The 18,704-nt window shown below is 43.4% G+C and overlaps 1 protein-coding gene across 12 annotated transcripts in view; it reads right to left on the bottom strand.

The window, feature by feature from the left end:
* Window positions 1-884: 884 nt before the first annotated feature.
* The window catches only part of LOC119555861 (protein sidekick), an 83,647-nt gene continuing 65,827 nt past the window's right edge, over window positions 885-18,704 (bottom strand). For 3 of the 12 annotated variants that reach the window (XM_037867502.1, XM_037867508.1, XM_037867503.1), the window contains 11 exons: window positions 13,607-13,726; window positions 13,228-13,383; window positions 9,589-10,020; window positions 8,583-8,780; window positions 7,896-7,913; window positions 4,488-7,721; window positions 4,143-4,424; window positions 3,934-3,957; window positions 3,334-3,654; window positions 2,934-3,268; window positions 885-2,461 (listed from right to left, as the gene is read on the bottom strand). In XM_037867502.1, the coding sequence (XP_037723430.1) occupies window positions 2,219-2,461; window positions 2,934-3,268; window positions 3,334-3,654; window positions 3,934-3,957; window positions 4,143-4,424; window positions 4,488-7,721; window positions 7,896-7,913; window positions 8,583-8,780; window positions 9,589-10,020; window positions 13,228-13,383; window positions 13,607-13,726 (5,363 nt within the window). In that variant the 3' untranslated portion in view covers window positions 885-2,218. The remainder of the gene's footprint in view (window positions 2,462-2,933; window positions 3,269-3,333; window positions 3,655-3,933; window positions 3,958-4,142; window positions 4,425-4,487; window positions 7,722-7,895; window positions 7,914-8,582; window positions 8,781-9,588; window positions 10,021-13,227; window positions 13,384-13,606; window positions 13,727-18,704) is intronic. The other 9 variants (XM_037867505.1, XM_037867510.1, XM_037867507.1 and 6 more) reach the window with 7 other exon arrangements.

The following is an 18,704-nucleotide window of genomic DNA, read 5'->3' as shown; positions in this document are numbered from 1 at the left end:
GAATTCAACTTTTTGTCTGTTATTTTTTTCAAATAGTGAGAGCCTGGAATATGAATGAAAATTCGTTGGATTAAATGGTAGGGTTATATAAAAAATGCTATGAATGGCAAACAATTGTTTTTCACATTGATTTCATGTTCTTTTATTGATTCATATTCGTATGCTCCATCAATTACATTTACACATTTAAATTGTATTTATCAATATTCTAATACTTTGCGCTTGCTGCACGGTTTCAACTAGCCCCGAGCCAAGATCCTTGAGCTCCGCCATCTCCATCTCCATCTCCATCATCTCTCCATCTCTGGAGTCGCTCCTCCACATCAAACGACTTGCCCCTCAAATAGTGGAGGACGATCCTTCATCAATTCAACAATTACAATTACATTTACTTAACTAGATGAACTTGTGCTTCGAGTCTTTGAAGTTGAAATTAGCTTGCGATTTGAAGGGGGTGAAAACTCAGCTTGTGGGTTGAGTTTTCCCCACTCCGACTTCATTTCAGCGGGCGCCAAAGTGGTCTAAACGTAGTTAATGCATAGGTAGTACAAGTACAAAAAAGGAGTTAAGTATACAACTAATCGGGGGAAAATATATAATCAGTCGTTTAAGTTTTTTAGATATACATGTATACATCGATATATAAATATAGTCATAAATATAAACTGCATTCAAATACAATTACAATTACGAGTACGATTACACCTAAGCGTCGGGGGTTGAACAATTTAAGAGTTACGAGCTAGAGTACCAGGGCGTAGTCCCCCCGGAGGGACTGGGCCCCAACTAACAAAAAAAAATTAGTCTTACTGCCTAAGAAGATCGTACTTATCGTACTTAGTGCTAAGTCTGCTGCGCATGCGCTCGAAAAGAATCTTTCCTTCGTTTGTTTGTGTTTGTTGCAGGTCTGCAGAAATGCATGTTTGCTCGTTTGTTTGTTTGTTTGTTTGTTTGTTTGTTTGTTTGCTTTGTGTGTTACAGTTGCTTTCGTTTGTGGGCTTATGTGGTAAAGAAATTGCATTAATATGGCCTATCAATATATCTGATGAATATACGTATCCTAAGCCGTCATCTTCACATATTCTGCTCATTCCCATAGCTATAGCCTTCTTCTTTTTGCCTTTCCCAAAAAAAAAATACATTTATCATTGCTTATAAGATAGAATTTTGTTTTTTTGCTTGCATATCTCCTTATGGTTTCCTTTTCTTTTTGTGTTTCTCGTGAACTTTTTTCTCATGGTTTCTTCTACTTGGACCACCGATTGCATCGATGTCTCGTCCTCGCCTTCAAACTTCCAGATTTTCTAGCTTCAATCGCACACGCAAAAAAAAATAAACATAAAACATAACTTTTTCGTTTGTCGTTTTAAATATAATGAGATTGCGCCAGACTTAACGCGTAAATCACTCACACTCACAGTCACTCAAAGTTCAAGCTGCCTGCCACGCGCTGAACACACTTGGAAATCATTTGAAAAACTTAAAGGCGGCGCGACAAATCGGTTTATCACAGGATTCGGATTCGATTTATCGCGCCCCATCCGATAAATGCCATTGTTTGGAGGCGTGGCAGACGGCATCGCACTCACACTGTACACTGCACAAAAATAAATACTAAAAAATAGGAGCAGAGTCATGCTGGGAAACACAGGCTAAAACTGGTGTGCCTTTCACACTGGATTGCGTTTTTCGGTTTTAAATTAAAATGTTATTCATTGCAAACAAAAATTATACAGATTCAAAGGGGATTAAAAGATATTCGCATTAAAAACAAAGGAGTCTAGGCTCAAACGATACAATACACAACCCAAGGTAAAAGGCACACAAAATGCTCGCAAATCTCAGATCTCTCGTAACTAGAAACTAAAACTAAATGCATACAGGGTAACCTAACCGAATGTCTGGTATATATATGTAGTATAATATGTATATCCCTGTAGCAGCGCATCGTCGGAGAGCTGGAGGGGCTGAGGCCTGGAGTTGCTGGATCAGTCTGATATGTGGATGTGGGTGTCGTCGTCGTCCATCTCCAATGTTTCGATTCGCCCCCAGCCGAGCCCCCAGCTCCGTCTTCCTTCTCCGGATCCCATTGTCCTCTCCTCCATCCTTCAGGCCTTCAAGATTTTAAGCTTCAAGGAGGCTTGAATCCCTAGACAAAGGTCTCGCGGATGACGGTGCCGTTGCTACTGGTGCTTAGATCTTAGAACTCGGTTGATTGTCAGACGAACGACGAGAAGCCGGGCAGTGGTGCCCTCGATCTGGCCATATTATTGACGATAATCTGGCCACCATTGAGGCTCATCACTGCACTGCCCTCCGGCTCCGAATCGGTGTAGCTGGAGTAGTTTCGCACCGGTTTGGTCTTCTTCCACGACTGCCGCAGCGAGTCATTCACGTTGGCATAGTGATTCACAAAGGAGTGCGGATCGCTGCGCACGCTCTCGTTTTCGCTTTCCGAGTGCTGAAATAAATGTGAATAGAACCAATATTAAACTTCGTTTCCATTCAATAATACTAGGATTTTTTTTAAAAAGAAACTCAAGACTTTATACAAACATAAAATCATGAGGGAAACACGATCTAGTCCACATGTCTTGAGCATAGTATTCATCAAGCAGGCAAACGGTCCTTAGTAAAATATGTTTGTTTATGATATTGTTGGTTGCTTTCAAATAACATAATGAATTTGAAATTTTAGTTGGGTTAGTAAAGGATTAGTTGGGTTACTAAATGGATTGTTACTTTTCTAAGGGGATATTATGCGAGTTAATCAAACCAATTGGGCAATTTAGTTTCAATAAATGATCTCTTATGTGATCCTAAAGTGCTTTCTTGGATTTCGATTTCAGATTCGCTTACGGTCTTCAAAGACCTTTTCTATTTGGGGTTTTGCTAGCATATTTTACTTGGTCTCTGTTTTTCCCTCAACTCACCTGCGATGCCTCCGAACTGCTCACCTCCGAGGGCTTCTCGGTCACACTGCTGTCGTCCGGATTCTCGTCGTAGCACTTCAGGCTCTCCTCGTCGCTGTGATAGGCCACGGAGGCGGGCGAGGGGCGTGGCGGACTCTTGCCAAGATGGACGCCCGGCGGCGGGCGATTGGTGGACTTCCTGCCCAGGGTGCCCAAGGTGCCGCTGCGCAGAGTGCCCACACTGTTGAGGGTGCCGGTTCCAACGCCGTGACGAGAGCGATACAACTCCAGAGCCAGCTCCTGTCGCTCGTCAATGGACATGGCCATGGATTCCTCCAGAGTCTTCTGGGCCTCCTCTGTAATTGCCAGGAATTATATTTAAGTTGACTAATTTATTCAATTTAAAACCTCTAGAACTTACGTTTATATTTATAGCTCTTGCTCTTGACACACAGCACTGCAATGACCATCACTATGATCACAATCGATGTGGCCGCCAGGGAGACCATGAACCAAGTTTGCCGATAGAAGGGTTTGTGCTGCAGATAACCATATTCCAGGTGAAGTTTCGAGGGCGTCAGGATGGAGTCCTTGGAGTACACGGGGAACGAGATGCCATAGCGATTGTAGGCAATCACCCGGAACGTGTACGCAGTGGAGGGCATCAGGATGTGATAGCTGACCGTAAAGTCCTGCATCATGCCCTTCCTAGTCTGCTCGATTTTCGTCCAGCGGGAATCGTCTATGGTTTGCGGGAAATAAATGTTAGGTTTCAGCTTGGAAAATATTTAGTAATTAACTGAAACTATTAAACTATATAATTCAAATAATCAAAATATTAATTCGATTCAAATAAAATAATTTTAAAGAAATGTAAAAATGCAAAAGAAACCAAAAAGAGTTATAGTTAAATGAGAAAATGTACTTAGGCAATATATCTAAATTTATCGATATCATATTATTTAGTAAAACTAAATAGTGATTGCTTACATTCTAATTTCTACGAGACAGCAATACTTACAAACAAATGACGGCTCTCCTTTTTCTACGCAAGCATTTCAAAAAATGTGTTATTATAGTTTTTGGAAATAATTTGTCATTTTAGAACCAAGTCACCAAAGAGTTATCGAATGCAAAGTAGAAGAGATTCAAAAAGATACGGAGAGATCATATAGTAAATGCAGGTCCAAAACCAGTTCTACAATATCGAGTAGGAAAACAGTAACTTACCTCGCTTTTTGGCCTCGATAAGGTAGCCCAGAATGGGACCCCTGCCCGATGGACCATTGATCCAGTGCATCTCGACGCTGGACAGCGTCTTTGTCAGGATGAGATCACGAGGCGCTACAGGGGAACCATCTTGGGGTCCTGTCGTCACATTCTCACTCACACCCGGACCGTAATCCACGGACGTTTGAGCACGTACGGTAAACGTGTAGGTGACCTCCTCCTCCAGATTCTGCACGCGAAGTGTTGTATTCGATACCTTTTGTTTCACCTGCTTGCTAAACTCTGTGGGGGTTGTCAATGTGAAGTTAGAATTATATTTAGATTAATCTAATAACCTCAACTTACTCTCATTCTCCTCGGTGGTTTCGTAGGTGACCAAGTATCCCAGGATCTCGCCGTTGAGGAACTTTGGTGGATCCCAAGTTACCTCCAAGCTCTGCATTGTGATATCAGAAAATCTAAGGTGCAGTGGAGCACTTGGTACTCCTGGCAGTGTTTTCACGGTAATTGGTGCAGATCTTGGTCCATCTCCGGCCGGATTGAAGGCCAGCAATTGGATGCGATACTCGGTGAACTTGTCCAGGAACACCAGACTGTGCGAAGTGGCCGTGGCCGATACCACCTCGATTTCCTCCTCCCACTTGCGGCCGGGCTCCAAGGCTTGTGGTGAGTAGGTTACCAAGTAGTAGATCTTGTAGCCCAGGATATCTCCATTCTGCATGCTCTGCTTTGGTGGCTTCCATAGCAATCTAACTTCGGTGCTGGAAATGGGAGCTGCATCTACGGCTCTCGGTTCTCCGGTGGGCACAGCTTCGCCCACATAAACCGCTGCGGGGGGCGTGGCAGGTCCAGGACCTTGGGAATTAAAGGGTAGCACCACAATCTCATAGTTCCGATCCTGTTGAAGATCCGATAGCACCACACTGTTCTCATTGATGCCATGCACATCGGTTTTGGGTGTTGACTGCAGGGCGGTTGGGAAATCGGAGAGTTGCTGGTAAAGAATCCTATAGCCACCGGTTCCGGCATCACCATTCCACATGCCCGTTTCCAGAGCACTCCATTGTACCCTCACCGAAGTGGTGGTGATGGGGACGACCTTCAGGCCACCAACTCCGACTGCCGGAGCAGCGGGCAAAGTTCTCACAACCACACTTTCGCGACTGAAGGCCGAGGGTCCCAGATCATTGGTGGCCTGAATACGAAACTGGTACGTCATATAGGGTCTCAGCCCAAGAGCTGTGTAGGAACTCAGCAAAGGATCCACTCTCTCCGGAAGTGGTTGCCACCTGCCCTCATTCTCGCGCATCTCCACCGTGTAGTAACGAAGTGGTGCGAAGCCATCTCTGCCCGGTGTCCAACTAAAGGTGATCTGATGGGCCTGTATTTGACTGCGTGATATTTGTGGAACCGAAGGGGCCTGGGGTCTCTCCCGGTTATTGGTGGTGTACACCAGAGCAGTGGCTATTTTTCCCCAACCCAGTCGCGTTTGAGCCGTGCAACTAAAACTGTAATACTTCTCGGGCAACAAGCCCGTGGCCCGGAATGTCCGATCGGAGGGTGGAAACTCTCGACTATAGTTCAGCATGGCACTGCCATTCAGGGTGTAGGTGACCTGATAGGCCAAGATCTCTCCATTGGGATCCATGGGCACATCCCAAATGATGCGAGCCATGGTCAGGGTGACGTCGGGGAAACTCACATTCGATGGCACACCCGGGGTATCCTCAAAGGTCTGAACGCGAATAGGTGGAGTGCTCAGAGCACCATTGCCCAATCTTGTGTAGGCCAGAACCTGAACATGATAGACCACGAACTTTTTGAGTTCCGTCAAGGTTGTGGTGAATGTGGCATTGTTCGGTATCGTCTTATGCAGCACCTGTTGTCCCCGATCCGTGGCGGCATAGAACACCTTGTAGCCATCGATCTGACCGTTCCTATGCTGTGGCGGCACCTCACCCCATTGCACGACGACTGTGGTGGATGTTGTGGCATTGGCCTGGACATCCAGTGGTCCATAACTTGGAACCGCCTCGCGAGTTCTCTCCACGGCAGTCTCACTCTCCTTGGAGCAACCCACATCATTGCACGCATTCATTTTCACCTCATACAGTGTCCACTCCTCCAGACCATCCAACACATGCGAGTTAGCCGTATGATCTTCGATTACCACCGAACGTGGTAGGTATTTTATGGTTCCGGGAGCTTTTACCAATTGTTTGTAGGATATATTATAGCCACGGGGATTACCATACCACTCGGTTTGTTGCAGCGGTATCCAACGAACTCGCAGTTGTTGAGCACTCATCGCCCTCACGGTCACATTGAATGGTGGATGTTTGGGCCTGGCCTGAATGGTCTGGAAATCTTTTGTTGCCTCCGAGGGTTTCGAACTGCCAACCACGTTGCTGGCACTCAATCGCAGCCTGTATTGGGTGAACGGCACTAAACCAGTGACGGTCAAGGTCTCCGCATCGGGATCATTGATCTCGCAAATGGTGAACCATGTCATATTCCTGGCCGTCTGACCCTCCACCTTCCACTTGGTAATGCTGGAGTTGCCATCAAAACCGGGTGTGAACTGTAGCACAACGGAGAAGGCTTCGATATTGGAGAGGGCAAGACTAGTGGGTGCATGTGGTAGAACTGGTTCTACACCACTCTGAATGGTGGCTGTTTTCGGAGTACCACTGCCCACGCGCGTCCAGGCGAAGATCTCGAACCAATAATGGGTGGTGGCCTGCAATTGATTCACCGTCAACTCAGTATCGTCCGCTGTCAGATTAAAGGATTTCAGAGTATCTGGGCGATCCTTGACTTGGTAGCGAACCGTATAGCCCGTTAGGATACCGTTCGTAAAGCGTGGCGGTGCCCAGAGAACTTTCACCGATCGATCGGAGACATCGTCGAAATGCAGGGCAGTGACCTCGTCGGGCACATCATCCAGGGTCATGACCGGCACTTGAATACTAGCCACACCATCGCCGGGATCCGTGAAGCACAGCACACTGATATTGTATTCGGTGTACTTCTCAAGACCTCCCAGAATGGCCGTCTGTTCCGCCAGTGGATCAATCAGACTCGGTGGCACCGTCATCATGCGTCGCTCAATGTCCTTCCACTCGCCATCGATCAGTCGACGTTGCCAAGCCTGAATCTTATAGCCCTGATTGATGCCATTAATCTGTTGCGGATTCGGTGGTGTCCATCGGCATCGAGCTGCCGTCGAGTTGATGGCCTCCACTTTCACATTGGTGGGCGGTGCTTCTGGTACTCCTTCCTTGGTCTTGATCTTGGAACCCTCGGTGTAAACACCCACGCCCATGTTGTTATAGGCAGCGATCTGAACAATATAATCCTTCCAGGTGATCAGTTCTTGAATCAGAAAATTGCGCTGTGCTTCGTTGGTAATATTCTGATAGGACCAGGGAACATTGTTGTAGCCAAATAGGCGATAGCGCAGGATATAGCCAAGGATCTGGCCATTGCGATGCTCCTCCAAGGGCGGTTGCCACTGTGAGATGATCTCCGACATGGAGCGAGCGGATCCAACAAATCCCACCGGTGGACCGGAAGGAGCTAAATTGGGGGATTAATATGTATATTATTAGAGTGGGCTTATAGAGATCTGTAGTCCATTTAATGGAGAGTCTGTACTTCTCTCTGGGGTTTTTTCTTTGTTCATCTCAGTGTGTGTGTGTGATTTGTGTGTGGGGGCTTAAAAGGGGCGTGATCTGGTCTATAAGTATATACCTCGGTGAAGCGGAAACTCTACGCGCAGGCGGGCGACCAACGGCGATTTTCAAAATTCATTTTCGTGATGACAACGATAGCAGTTAAAAGTACAATACATATACAGGGTATTCAGCATTAGTTCTTTACACTATACAAGGCTATATACGGGCTATATATATATATATATATATATGTTTTCATTAATGATTTATAATAATTACTTAGAGTAAAATCTGTAAGTTTACAAACTTATAGGTTCTTTTAACGATTAAGACAAAAAATAAATGTTTTTGAACACGGAATAAAAAAAGGTACAGACATCAATTCAAGTTGAAAATAAGTACACAAGTTTTCAGATTTAGTCAAACGTGATTCTATATAATTACTAGAAATAAAATCAGATCAAATGTAAATTTAGTTTACAAGCTAATCGGAATATATAAAAAATAAATGGAGTAAAGAAATTTAAAGACATAAATTCACGTAAAAAAATATTAAATGCGTTTAATACAAGAGCTTTTAATCACTTAAGAAAGCTTTGGATTTCTCTCAATAAAATATTCACAAATTAAATAAAAACCAACTCAGGGAAAGCAATACAACACACACACAATATACGTTACGATACTAGTACGAAATGCACAAAATGAGGATTGGAATCCCAAAAGCAGGGATCGTTTGCGGGATCTGGATAATACTACTCACCTTCTTGGGGCAGTTCGACGACATTACTGGGTTCCGATGGAGAACCCTCGCCCACGCGATTTACGGCACTAACCCTAAACTGATAGACGGTGGCGGCCTTGAGGTTCTCGAGCAGGATCCATCGTTGATCCGCCGAGACATTGCTCAGCTCGGTGATCCAGTTGAGCAGAGGATCTGGAACTGGACCTACGAATTTTTCTGTGATGTTAATGTGTTTGGAAAAAACAGCAGGCGGGGATCATGGTGAAGTGGTGAGTGTGTGAGTGGGAGATAGAGATTCAGGTGCGATTGGTGTTATGGTGATTTGTGAAGGGTGTTCAAGTGGTATACAGATAGATATATATAGATTTGGTGAAAAGTGTGTAGATTACAGCGTGTTCCATGTGATGACGTTGTTGTTGTTGTTGATGTTGATGTGAACGCGTTGAAAACAAAGTGCAAAACAACAAATTACAATCGAAAATTTAACAACGAATATGTACAAACAAGTTATCATCAATAAATACAATATATAATACAATTAATATCAATTTACAGTTCGTATAATTTCGGTTCGTTCCAGTTGATGGTGTTGTTCAAAATAAATTTAATGGAAGAAAAGAGAGAACAAAAAGAAACGGATCAAAATCTTGGTTTCCTTTGTGTGGTTTGTAATGAGCTCCTAAGTTAAGTCGGTGGTTCGTGGTTCCTCATGAGCTTAAATTTAAGCAACGGTTGCCACTTTTTATTGCATCTAAAATATTTTGACTACGCTTAGTATATATGTGTGTTTCTAAACATGAATCGAAATGTATTAAATGTATTTTGTAGAAATAATATTAATTATTTGTGATTCGCTGGCTACTCGTTTCTTTGCGACATTTTTACTTATAAATGGCAACCGTGTACACTTTCAACCCTCCCCATAAATCATAAATCCAATGCTAACCAAAACCACCGCAACCCGCAAACACTACGCTACCGGAAATACATATATATAAAGATAAAAGTATCCAACGAAACTTACCCAATTCGGAGACCTCACGTCGCTGGATAATAAATTTGGATATTGGACTGTTGCCATCGAATCCCGGTGTCCAGGACACGTTGATGCTGCGCTGTTGCGGCTCCGGCAGTCGTTCCACCTTCACATTGCTGGGCGGGAATGGGAGCTCGATGACGCTGAGGCGGGCGGCCCGCGTCTCATTTCCCCCGGGAGAGGTGACCACACAGGCATAACTACCCACATCGCTGGCCCGCACCGCCTGGATCTCCAGCTGCCCGTCCGCCTGGACCCCAATGCGCTGCGAATTACTGATGGGCGTCGACGACTGACCCTCGCGATACCAGTCGATGTTGTACGGAACACTTGGATCACTGGACACCTTGCACTGCAGAGTGGCCGTCAGGCCAAGTAGCACCGTTGTGTCCACCGGCGGCTGGATGATTTGTGTCCGCACTGCGGGAAAAGAGATGGAATAAAAAAGAGGTGGAAAGGCAAAAAAAAATAAGAGCACTTTCTGGACACGAGGGGTTGATGGGAGGTGGATGGAACACATTAACAACACGGCAATGCAGATTAAACGACCGCAAGTTGTGTGGCAAATGACAAGTCGCGACAGCCCCGCCCACTTTTATTGCCCGCCCATCGGCAGACACCTCTCCACTTCCGCCTCGTCTTTCAACTGACCCCCCTCTTGGCTTATCCCTTAACCCGTAGAGAATCCCAGTCCCAGGACTCCGAAAGGTGGGGCAAACTGAAGTTTTAAGGCTCCAAAACTGACACACAAAGCCGCTTTGGCAAACACCCTGGATTTGGGAAACTTTTGGATGTGATAACTAGGAAGTTTCTAAAATGTAGTGGTATTTATAGTATCCTAACTATAAAATATATAACTCTTACTGGAAAAGTTTGGTATAATGTTTTCCTAACTCAAAGTTTGTACCATGCATATTGTTTTAGTAACCGGATTAATTTAAAATGTTGAGAGCTTATATCCCTCAACTGATCCCTATTACAGGGAATTCCGTAGTCTTTGAGCCCACACTGCACACTTTCAGGCACATGTGCCCCCTTCGTTCGTCCCCTTTATGTATGGCTTTCTCTTTTGATTTTATTTATTTTATGCTTTTTCTTCCTTTTTTCTTTACTCTCGCCCGGCATTTCTTTTTTAGCTCTTTTCAGTCACTTGGTGGCCCGCATGCATCAAAAGTTCAACGCGCCCCGTGGCCCAGACATTGTTTGTGGCAGTGGCAGTACTGGTGGTACTGGTGCTATATGGTGGTTCTGCCGATGGTGTTGGGTTCCGTTCCGCTGGTGTTATAGTTGTTCTTGTTGTCGTTGTCGGCCTGTTTGCCATAAGCCAAGTTGTTACCCATATGGGACGAGATGAACTGCACTGCATTGCACTGAACGGCAAGAGCGAAAAGTCCACAAATGAACCTGGTTTTCCCTTAAAGCCTTCTATAGTGACACTCTGGATACCAGGTATTATGGGTCTTGTTAGTTCATTTGGCTTTTAGCTATCATTTTCAGAAGAACTAAATTTACAACAGTTTTACGGACAAATTAAAAAAGTATCTTAGATGTTTTGGGGCAATTTGGAGGCAGAAAGTATAAGCTAACCAAAGGGTTGATTTCCGCCCCCCCGGGGGCGCCAAATAATACAAAACTCATTCTAAAGTGTATTCAGAACTTCGATATTAGCCCGAAAAAGAGATGCTTCGTTCCTCTGCTTTTTATTTCTTTGTCGGACTTGTGCATGGTGTTTTATGCAACACACACGAATAAAGCCAGGAGGCCGCCGCTGGGTTAAAGGGGTGATGGAAAACTGCCATCAGCACAGTGGCCACAGTCCACGGAGTCCACGGGCCGCATTCCGGCGTTTTGCCAATTAGCCGCACATTGATGCTGCCTTTTAGGACCACACACCACAGCACACACACGTGTCGCGCACACACACACACACACACAAAATACGCACAACACACTCGTGTGCTCAGGGCCAAAAATATTGCATGTGCAAATCAACTTTAATTACACAAACAACACAATGGACAGAGCGAACGAGTGGCGGCGGCAGGCAACACACAAAACCCTTAAAAAATCATTTGAAGCTTTTGGATTTTCTGGTCTCGCTGGCGCTTTTGGTCTTGCAAAAAGTCAAAGCCATATGCCCATTTAACATAGAGACATGTGTGGAAATTGTAGAAGGGCTATGTATATTTCGTATTATCCCAAAAGCAATTGACGCTGCCCAGGAGGGAGCACTTCAAATGGAACCCATCGTTGTTGTCGTTGTCGTTGTCACTGCTTTGGTTGTTGGCATTATTATTATTTTGCCTAGTTGTTGTTGTTCTGGTTGTTGCTGTTGTTGTGGCTGCTGCGGCTTTGATGACATACATTATTATTATTGGACCATGCATTTTAGTTGATTTGATGCGATGTTAGGGCCACACTAACGCACAGATAACAACCTACATATGTGGCAGCAGATACACGGAAAAAAGCAGGGCTAGCTGGTTACTCAATATAAAAGTAAGTACTCTACATAAGGAATTCCTTTCCTATACCATATAGCATTTTTTACTACACCATTTTAATAGGTCTCTTTACTCATGGATCATGAAATCTTATTTGTTCTTATTATTATTATCTTTTTCTTTATAAAATCATTTAATTTTTAACAGTGGCCAACCCTTTTTGAAATTGATATTTTTCTGTGTGTGAACCGAAATGTCATTGGCAATCATTTGGCGATAGAGAGGCCAGATATACATATATAATGGGTGAGAGGAGCCAAAACAGGTGCACAAACAACCGACTGTTTAATGGAGAAAATTTTTGGTAAGTAAACTCAATTTGAATCTCTTTTGTGGTTACACAAGAGTTTCGCTGGGCGGGTGACAGCATTTCAGTAACAGTCGCAGGATGTGCCAACATCAAAGCTCTGCGATTGAACAATTGATGGGAAAGTTGCGGGTTAAATCGAGATGGTAGACAAGTAAGACTAGAGCTTAAAAAACTGTGGCCGGAATTTAATTCTATTAAAAGGATAAATTATATATCTCTTATATCACTAAACATTTCTTAAATCCATTAAAACCTTTCTTATCTATAAAATTATTATTACAATAAGATACTAACAGCAGGTAACAATCTATATATATCAAAACAGCAAATATTAATTTAGCAAACTCAAGGCTTAGTTGGGTTATTTAAAAATCTGAAACACAAATATGCAAAGAGAGAAACCGAAATGCTAAAAGCTTAGTTTGGTTATTTTTAAAGGACTTTACTAATGGACAGGCAAAGTCTAAACTGTGCATGCTTTCAGACTGGCTTAAATACGTTAAATGCGTATATTAACAGGGGTTAAAAGCCCTATGCTGAAGTTGGTTTCCCCTGTTCAAAAATTTGCGAAAAGGGCTGGTCGGGTGCTACATAAAACATGAAACATAAAACATAAAACCCTCGAAAGCCCCGCTAACTAAAACGTTAACACTCAAAGGCGACCGACTAGACAGACGCACTTCAAACTAACAGACGGGCGATGCGGCAGGCAATTAAATTTGTGGGGGGGATATACTGTATTTTGAATTCTGGTTACTGGTTACTGGTTACTGGTTACTGGATACTGGATATCCTGGTAAAGGGGGAACTCACCCAAAACACTCAAATAGGCCTCGCCCTTGACGCTGCCCGCCTCGTTGGCCCGCACGCAGATATATAGACCCGCGTCCACGGATCGGATGTTCGAGATGAGCAGGTCGCCCGATTCGAGTATCTGCACCCGGCTGGATATATCCACCAGTTGGGTCTCTGGATTTCGGGTGTGGGTTATGGGTTGGCACGATGCGTTTACGATTACGGGTTCCGCAGCAAGCAGTTTTGTTAGCATTACAAGTTGGTTGTTTGGTTGGTTTGGTTGGTTAGCGCGGGCAAACAGATACAAAAAAATAAAAAACAAAAGATACATATTAGCATCATCATAATTAGTGGGGGCTCTAGCCATGCTCTGGGTTATTATCCTTGCCAAACTCACCATTGTATATCCAGGTTATATTCGGATTGGGGGATCCAACTGCCCGGCAGGATATAGTAGCATCCTTGCCATCCAGAGCAGTCACATTCTGGGGCGGCGACTCCATAATTGGAGCCGATGCTGCGGAAATTTAAATACATTCGATTACAATTAAGCCACAATTAACTTTAAAGGTAAAATCACGGTGGGGTTATAGGCTAGATTCAACGCAATTAGTGGTTAAGTAGTAAGGGTTGTGTGAGTGGTGTGGTTATCTTTTTTTGTTTGTTTTAATTAATCAGCTTCTAAGGAAAATCTGTGAAGCTGAAACAAAAATTGATTAAATTAAATCTACAGCATACTTATTGATGAATAAACAATAAGGTATATTTACATATGTAAGCCTATGAAAGATACTATTGAATAATTCAAGTGCACAAAAACATGACAAAATACGTGACAAAAAATATTTGAATGTTAATATCAAATATGTATATCTCTGAATTTTTTTGCAATTTTTTTTTTCAAAAATCAAATTGTTTTGTTCTGTTTTTTTGGAGGTGTTAAGGGTAAAGCACTTTTTTCGCTGATTTAACTACCGTTTTCAAATGTTTACTTTGTCTTACAATTAATTATTTATTTGTCGTTAAATTATTCCGTGTTTACCAAGTACAGGTTTGCAGGTGGTTTTTGTTTTTGTGTAACAAAATTAATTTTATTTGCCCTTGGCAACAATTTGAAAAAAATCACTTTAAAGCTTATTTATTTAAGGGCAATATACTGGTTTATTTATTAGAGAAACATCGTTTGTGACACTTTTATATTTCCCTCTTAATATCAAGTAACTATTTTAATCCCCGATTGGGGCTTCTTCTCAATTAGCCAACAATTGATACTTTTTCTTTGATTAACTACTTCATTGACTCAATCCACCGCCTTTCACTTTCCGCCCTTCATTGTGTGCTGACTTTTGCAATTATGATTACACCAAATTAAAGGCTGGCCAATTAATCATGCCTCCTTGGTGGCATCAGGTGGATGGATCAGGTACCTATATATATATATATATATATTCATATATATATACACTCCATTTCCCTCATTCCTCAGAACGTTTGGCTCCATTTGGCGCCCTTTCACTTGCTGCTGCTGCTGCTGGTTAATGTAAATTATTTATTGGATTTTGAGTGGCACGATGGTTGCCTGTTTCTGCTCCTGCTTCTGTTTCTGTTGCTCCTGTTTCTCATGTTTTTTTGCCTGTTTTCCATTGTTATGGCCAAATGCCACGCGCTCGAAGGCCGAAACTGAGGCTGCTTTTAACTGGTTTTGCTCCTGGCAGCAGCGAGTCGAGCCGAGTCGAGTCGAGCGCAAATGTAATAATATTCGTAATAATTTCGCATGATGAAGCATTCCCGTTAACTACGCTTATGTAAATAAGTGCATAAAATTACAATAAAAGCACCCAGGGTGGGTGGCTCCTTGCAACATTAAGATATTAAGTGCTCGTTGCTGCAGTTGCAATTGTTGCTGGGGAAATCATAAAGACATCAACTCTGCTTGATACAACTGACGCGAAAAAAAAGAAATAAATAAAAAAAAACAAGAAAAAATGCTATAGTCGACGGCCTCGACTATTAGATACCCGTTACTTAGGGAGTGCGAGGGAGATGGAGATATGCATGCAGCAAATTGGGTGTTTCCAAGATGGTACACTATATTTGCTTCTAACTTTTTAATGTATGGTTTGATTTAATATTGATAATTATAACCAAATCCTATGTACACTTCTACTAAATTTAACTTGCGCTGCGCAAGAACCTCAAGAATCTGCATGCCGAATCCGTATCCAAATTGGTTTCCGAGATCTCAGCGTTTATACGGACAGGCGGACATGGCTAGTTGTAATCGGCTAGTGTTTCTGATCAAGAATATATACTATATATGCTTTATAGGGTCGGAAAAGCTTCCTTCTATCTTTCCGACGAGTCTAGTATACCCTTTTACTCTACAAGTAACGGGAATACTAAAGGAAATAAAAAATATTCAGGGTTTGCAGGCAGACCAACTTAAAGTTGGATTAAATATGATTAAGCCTGTTCACAGGGGCCGCAAGTAACTTTTGTATGATGATACACTTAAAGGACAATTAAGCTGCACATCGGGTTTAATTTTGGTATGGAAAATTTAAAGGGCAATATATGTATGTATATATCCGACCCGGATAACTCCTTCGTCCACGGGCAACGTGTTAAGTGTGCTTAAGCCGCCCCGGTGGTCAGTAACCAGCCCTCTCTTACTTTTCCGGGTCTTTTGGCCCGCTTTTTATGGCTCACGCAAGCCGCATATTAAAGACACGGAAAGGACCGCCTGAAAGGAGAAACAATTTGTGGCAGGATTCGCCAGGGAGACCTCTAAAGAAAAACCTAAAAAGTATAATAAAAAACCAAACACTTGCATCTAGGCAGAGTGCTTAGCATAAATTCAAACTAAATCGAAGTCAAGTTCGCAAATGATTTATGCCCAACAATCAAACGGAGCGTATACGTAATGTATATTAAGTATACGTAAGATGTACACAAAGAAAAACCAACTCTTGATTGTCTCGATAATTAAATGAAATGCAGATGGTGTTACTTTCAACAGTACTTAAATTAAATTGAAAACTTTTAGATATTCCAAATAAATGGGGTAGCGCCATTTTAAGATATTTTCTTGAATGTATAAGCAGGCGGCACTTGGGCCATTTCGCATTCGCCTTCATCAACGGGGTTGGATGTAATTAATTTCGAGTTGACCCACTAAAGAGGCCGCGCCATCAACTTAAAGTCATAATAAAACGCTCACTCAGCCGGACAAGTGGGAAAACTGGGTGATGGTGTGGAAAACTGGGTGGAAAACTGGCCATTACTTGGCCATTGAAGTGGCCACCCGTTCCAGAGTCCAACATTAGCATGCGAATTGTTTTTAGCCCTCGTGCCGCCTTTGTGCCGGGCTCTAAAATGTTCACCCCCCCCCCATTTGGCACACCGCTTAAACGCTTTTTCGTTCTCCAACAATTTTCCCTTTGAGCGCCGCCGCCCTTTTCTTATTTTAATAAGCATAAAGAACCGCTTTTCAAGGGTCCCCTTCAATTGAGCTGCATAATTTTTGATACAGACTTTTCGACTAATCGAAAAGCACTCTTTGGAAATGGCTTAATTATGAAAGCTATCGAACCGACCTTTGGCCTTTGATTGGTTTGGATATTAATTAGTGATTAACTGTAAAATAATTTTTGTTTATAGGGTTGTTTAAGGAGGTAACAACTTTTCGAGGCCTTATAATAAGACATAATAGTTCATTGCTTTCGTGCACTTTCAACTAAATGACAAAAGAATGTTACATAATGGCACTTTACTTATTTGCGGTTCTTGAACAAACTTTTATACTATGTTTAAGGCCCATTTAAATAACCAAAATTACTATACAAACAGTAGTAATTTAGTCAAGGAATTCGAAACTCCTTTTTATGGGCTTGGCATGTCGCAGACCAATCAACTCGAAACTCTAACGTCCGCTGCAATCAATCAACGGGGCGGTATGGGGCAAAGCCTTTTCGACCTCTGACCTCTGACGAATACGCCACCTGTTGGCGGTCCCATGGAAAATTTTAACGAAAACGAATTCGAAAACTTTTGGCTGAGCAAATAAAAGAAATCTCTACAAATTCGCACAGTGGAAATCGCATTGAGCCATCAGGCAAACGAAAGGAAGTGAAACAGCCACGCCCACTCCGCCCCCAAAGTCACCTAATTACTCGCACACATACACAAACAAATAAAAGGGGGGGGTGGTGGTGTGGATGGTGGGCGATGGGCGGTGGGTGTTAAGTGCAGGCACCTTGGAAATGGCAGGAAGCGGCGATTAAAATCACTTTTGCGTTTCGGGAAATTACGAAATTATGTTACTCGAGAGTTGAGGCAGCCGGGAAAAGCTCAGGCAGCCGGAAAATGCGATGTGGAAAACTCTGACTGTGGCAGGTGCACGGCGAGCGGTAGTGGCGGTGGTAGCAGTGGTAGCAGCACGGGCGCAGATTTACGCCAACTTAACAAAAATGAAGTGAAGAAGGCGCTCCGCTACGCTCTGTTCTGTTCTGTTCTGTTCCGTTTCAGAGTGAAAAGGCCAACACAGAAAGATGCAAAACTTTGACAAACACTGGGCCCGGCTGTGTCGGCAGGAGGTGCAATTAAAATGCAGCCAGGTCTTAGGACCCAAGAGCACCCGAGCAATCCCCTTGAACGCGAAAGGCTGGAAAATAATTTCCCAACTCAACTTCTTCGCCTATCTAAGTGAAAAGTGCTCCGGCACAAGGATTATCCCTCAAGTGGCCTTCCAAGCGGAAAAACAGAGAGGGAGGAGGGGCTAGGCTAGTGGGTTCCTGGCTCTGGATAGACTGACGAGGGAATCAGCAATACAAATGCCAAACACTTGTTGCCATAGCGAGGAGCTGTAGAATTGGGAGGATGGGGAGGCGCAGCTCCACCAGCAGATAAACGAGCGCACAAACAATAAACGAAAGAAATTGCAAAATGAAATCAAGCGAGTCCCAAGTGCGCGACTTGAGAAGCGAAGAGAAGGGCGCCCGGTTGCGAACAGGATTAAACTTGAGCACTGGAAAAATGAACATCACCAATAAGCTGATTTAAATATCCAAGTCAAGCGACCCAATACAATAGTTGGTTGCTAAAACTTAAGAGGTTTTTAATGGCGCCCTTTACTTGGCCAGCTCAGAGCTGCCCATCGGTCCTTTTTCCCAGTGTAAGACCACGGGTAAATAGCTCAGGGAGTGTTGGACCGGACCCGGTGGGTAATCGAATCAGAGAGCCGGAGAGTCAAACAGCAAGCGGCCAAAGGTGTTCATAATCCGATTCTGATCCTGATCTGGATTATCTCGGCATAGACCAATTACGAGGCCAGCTCACTTCGATGGAAAAAGGGACTACGATAGGTAGGACTACTACATGGGCAAAAAGAGGACAGGGTACACACACTCTCGCCCAGAAACAAAGCCGATTAGTACAGCAGCGGCTCCTTCATCCCGTTTGGCCAGGACGGCCAGGATTGCCCAATGCAGTCAGAC

This window comes from Drosophila subpulchrella, chromosome X (assembly GCF_014743375.2).
Source record: "Drosophila subpulchrella strain 33 F10 #4 breed RU33 chromosome X, RU_Dsub_v1.1 Primary Assembly, whole genome shotgun sequence".
Classification (NCBI taxonomy): Eukaryota; Metazoa; Arthropoda; class Insecta; order Diptera; family Drosophilidae; genus Drosophila; species Drosophila subpulchrella.
Note: the sequence above shows the minus strand (reverse complement) of the source record. Positions and strands in the feature narration are given on the sequence as shown.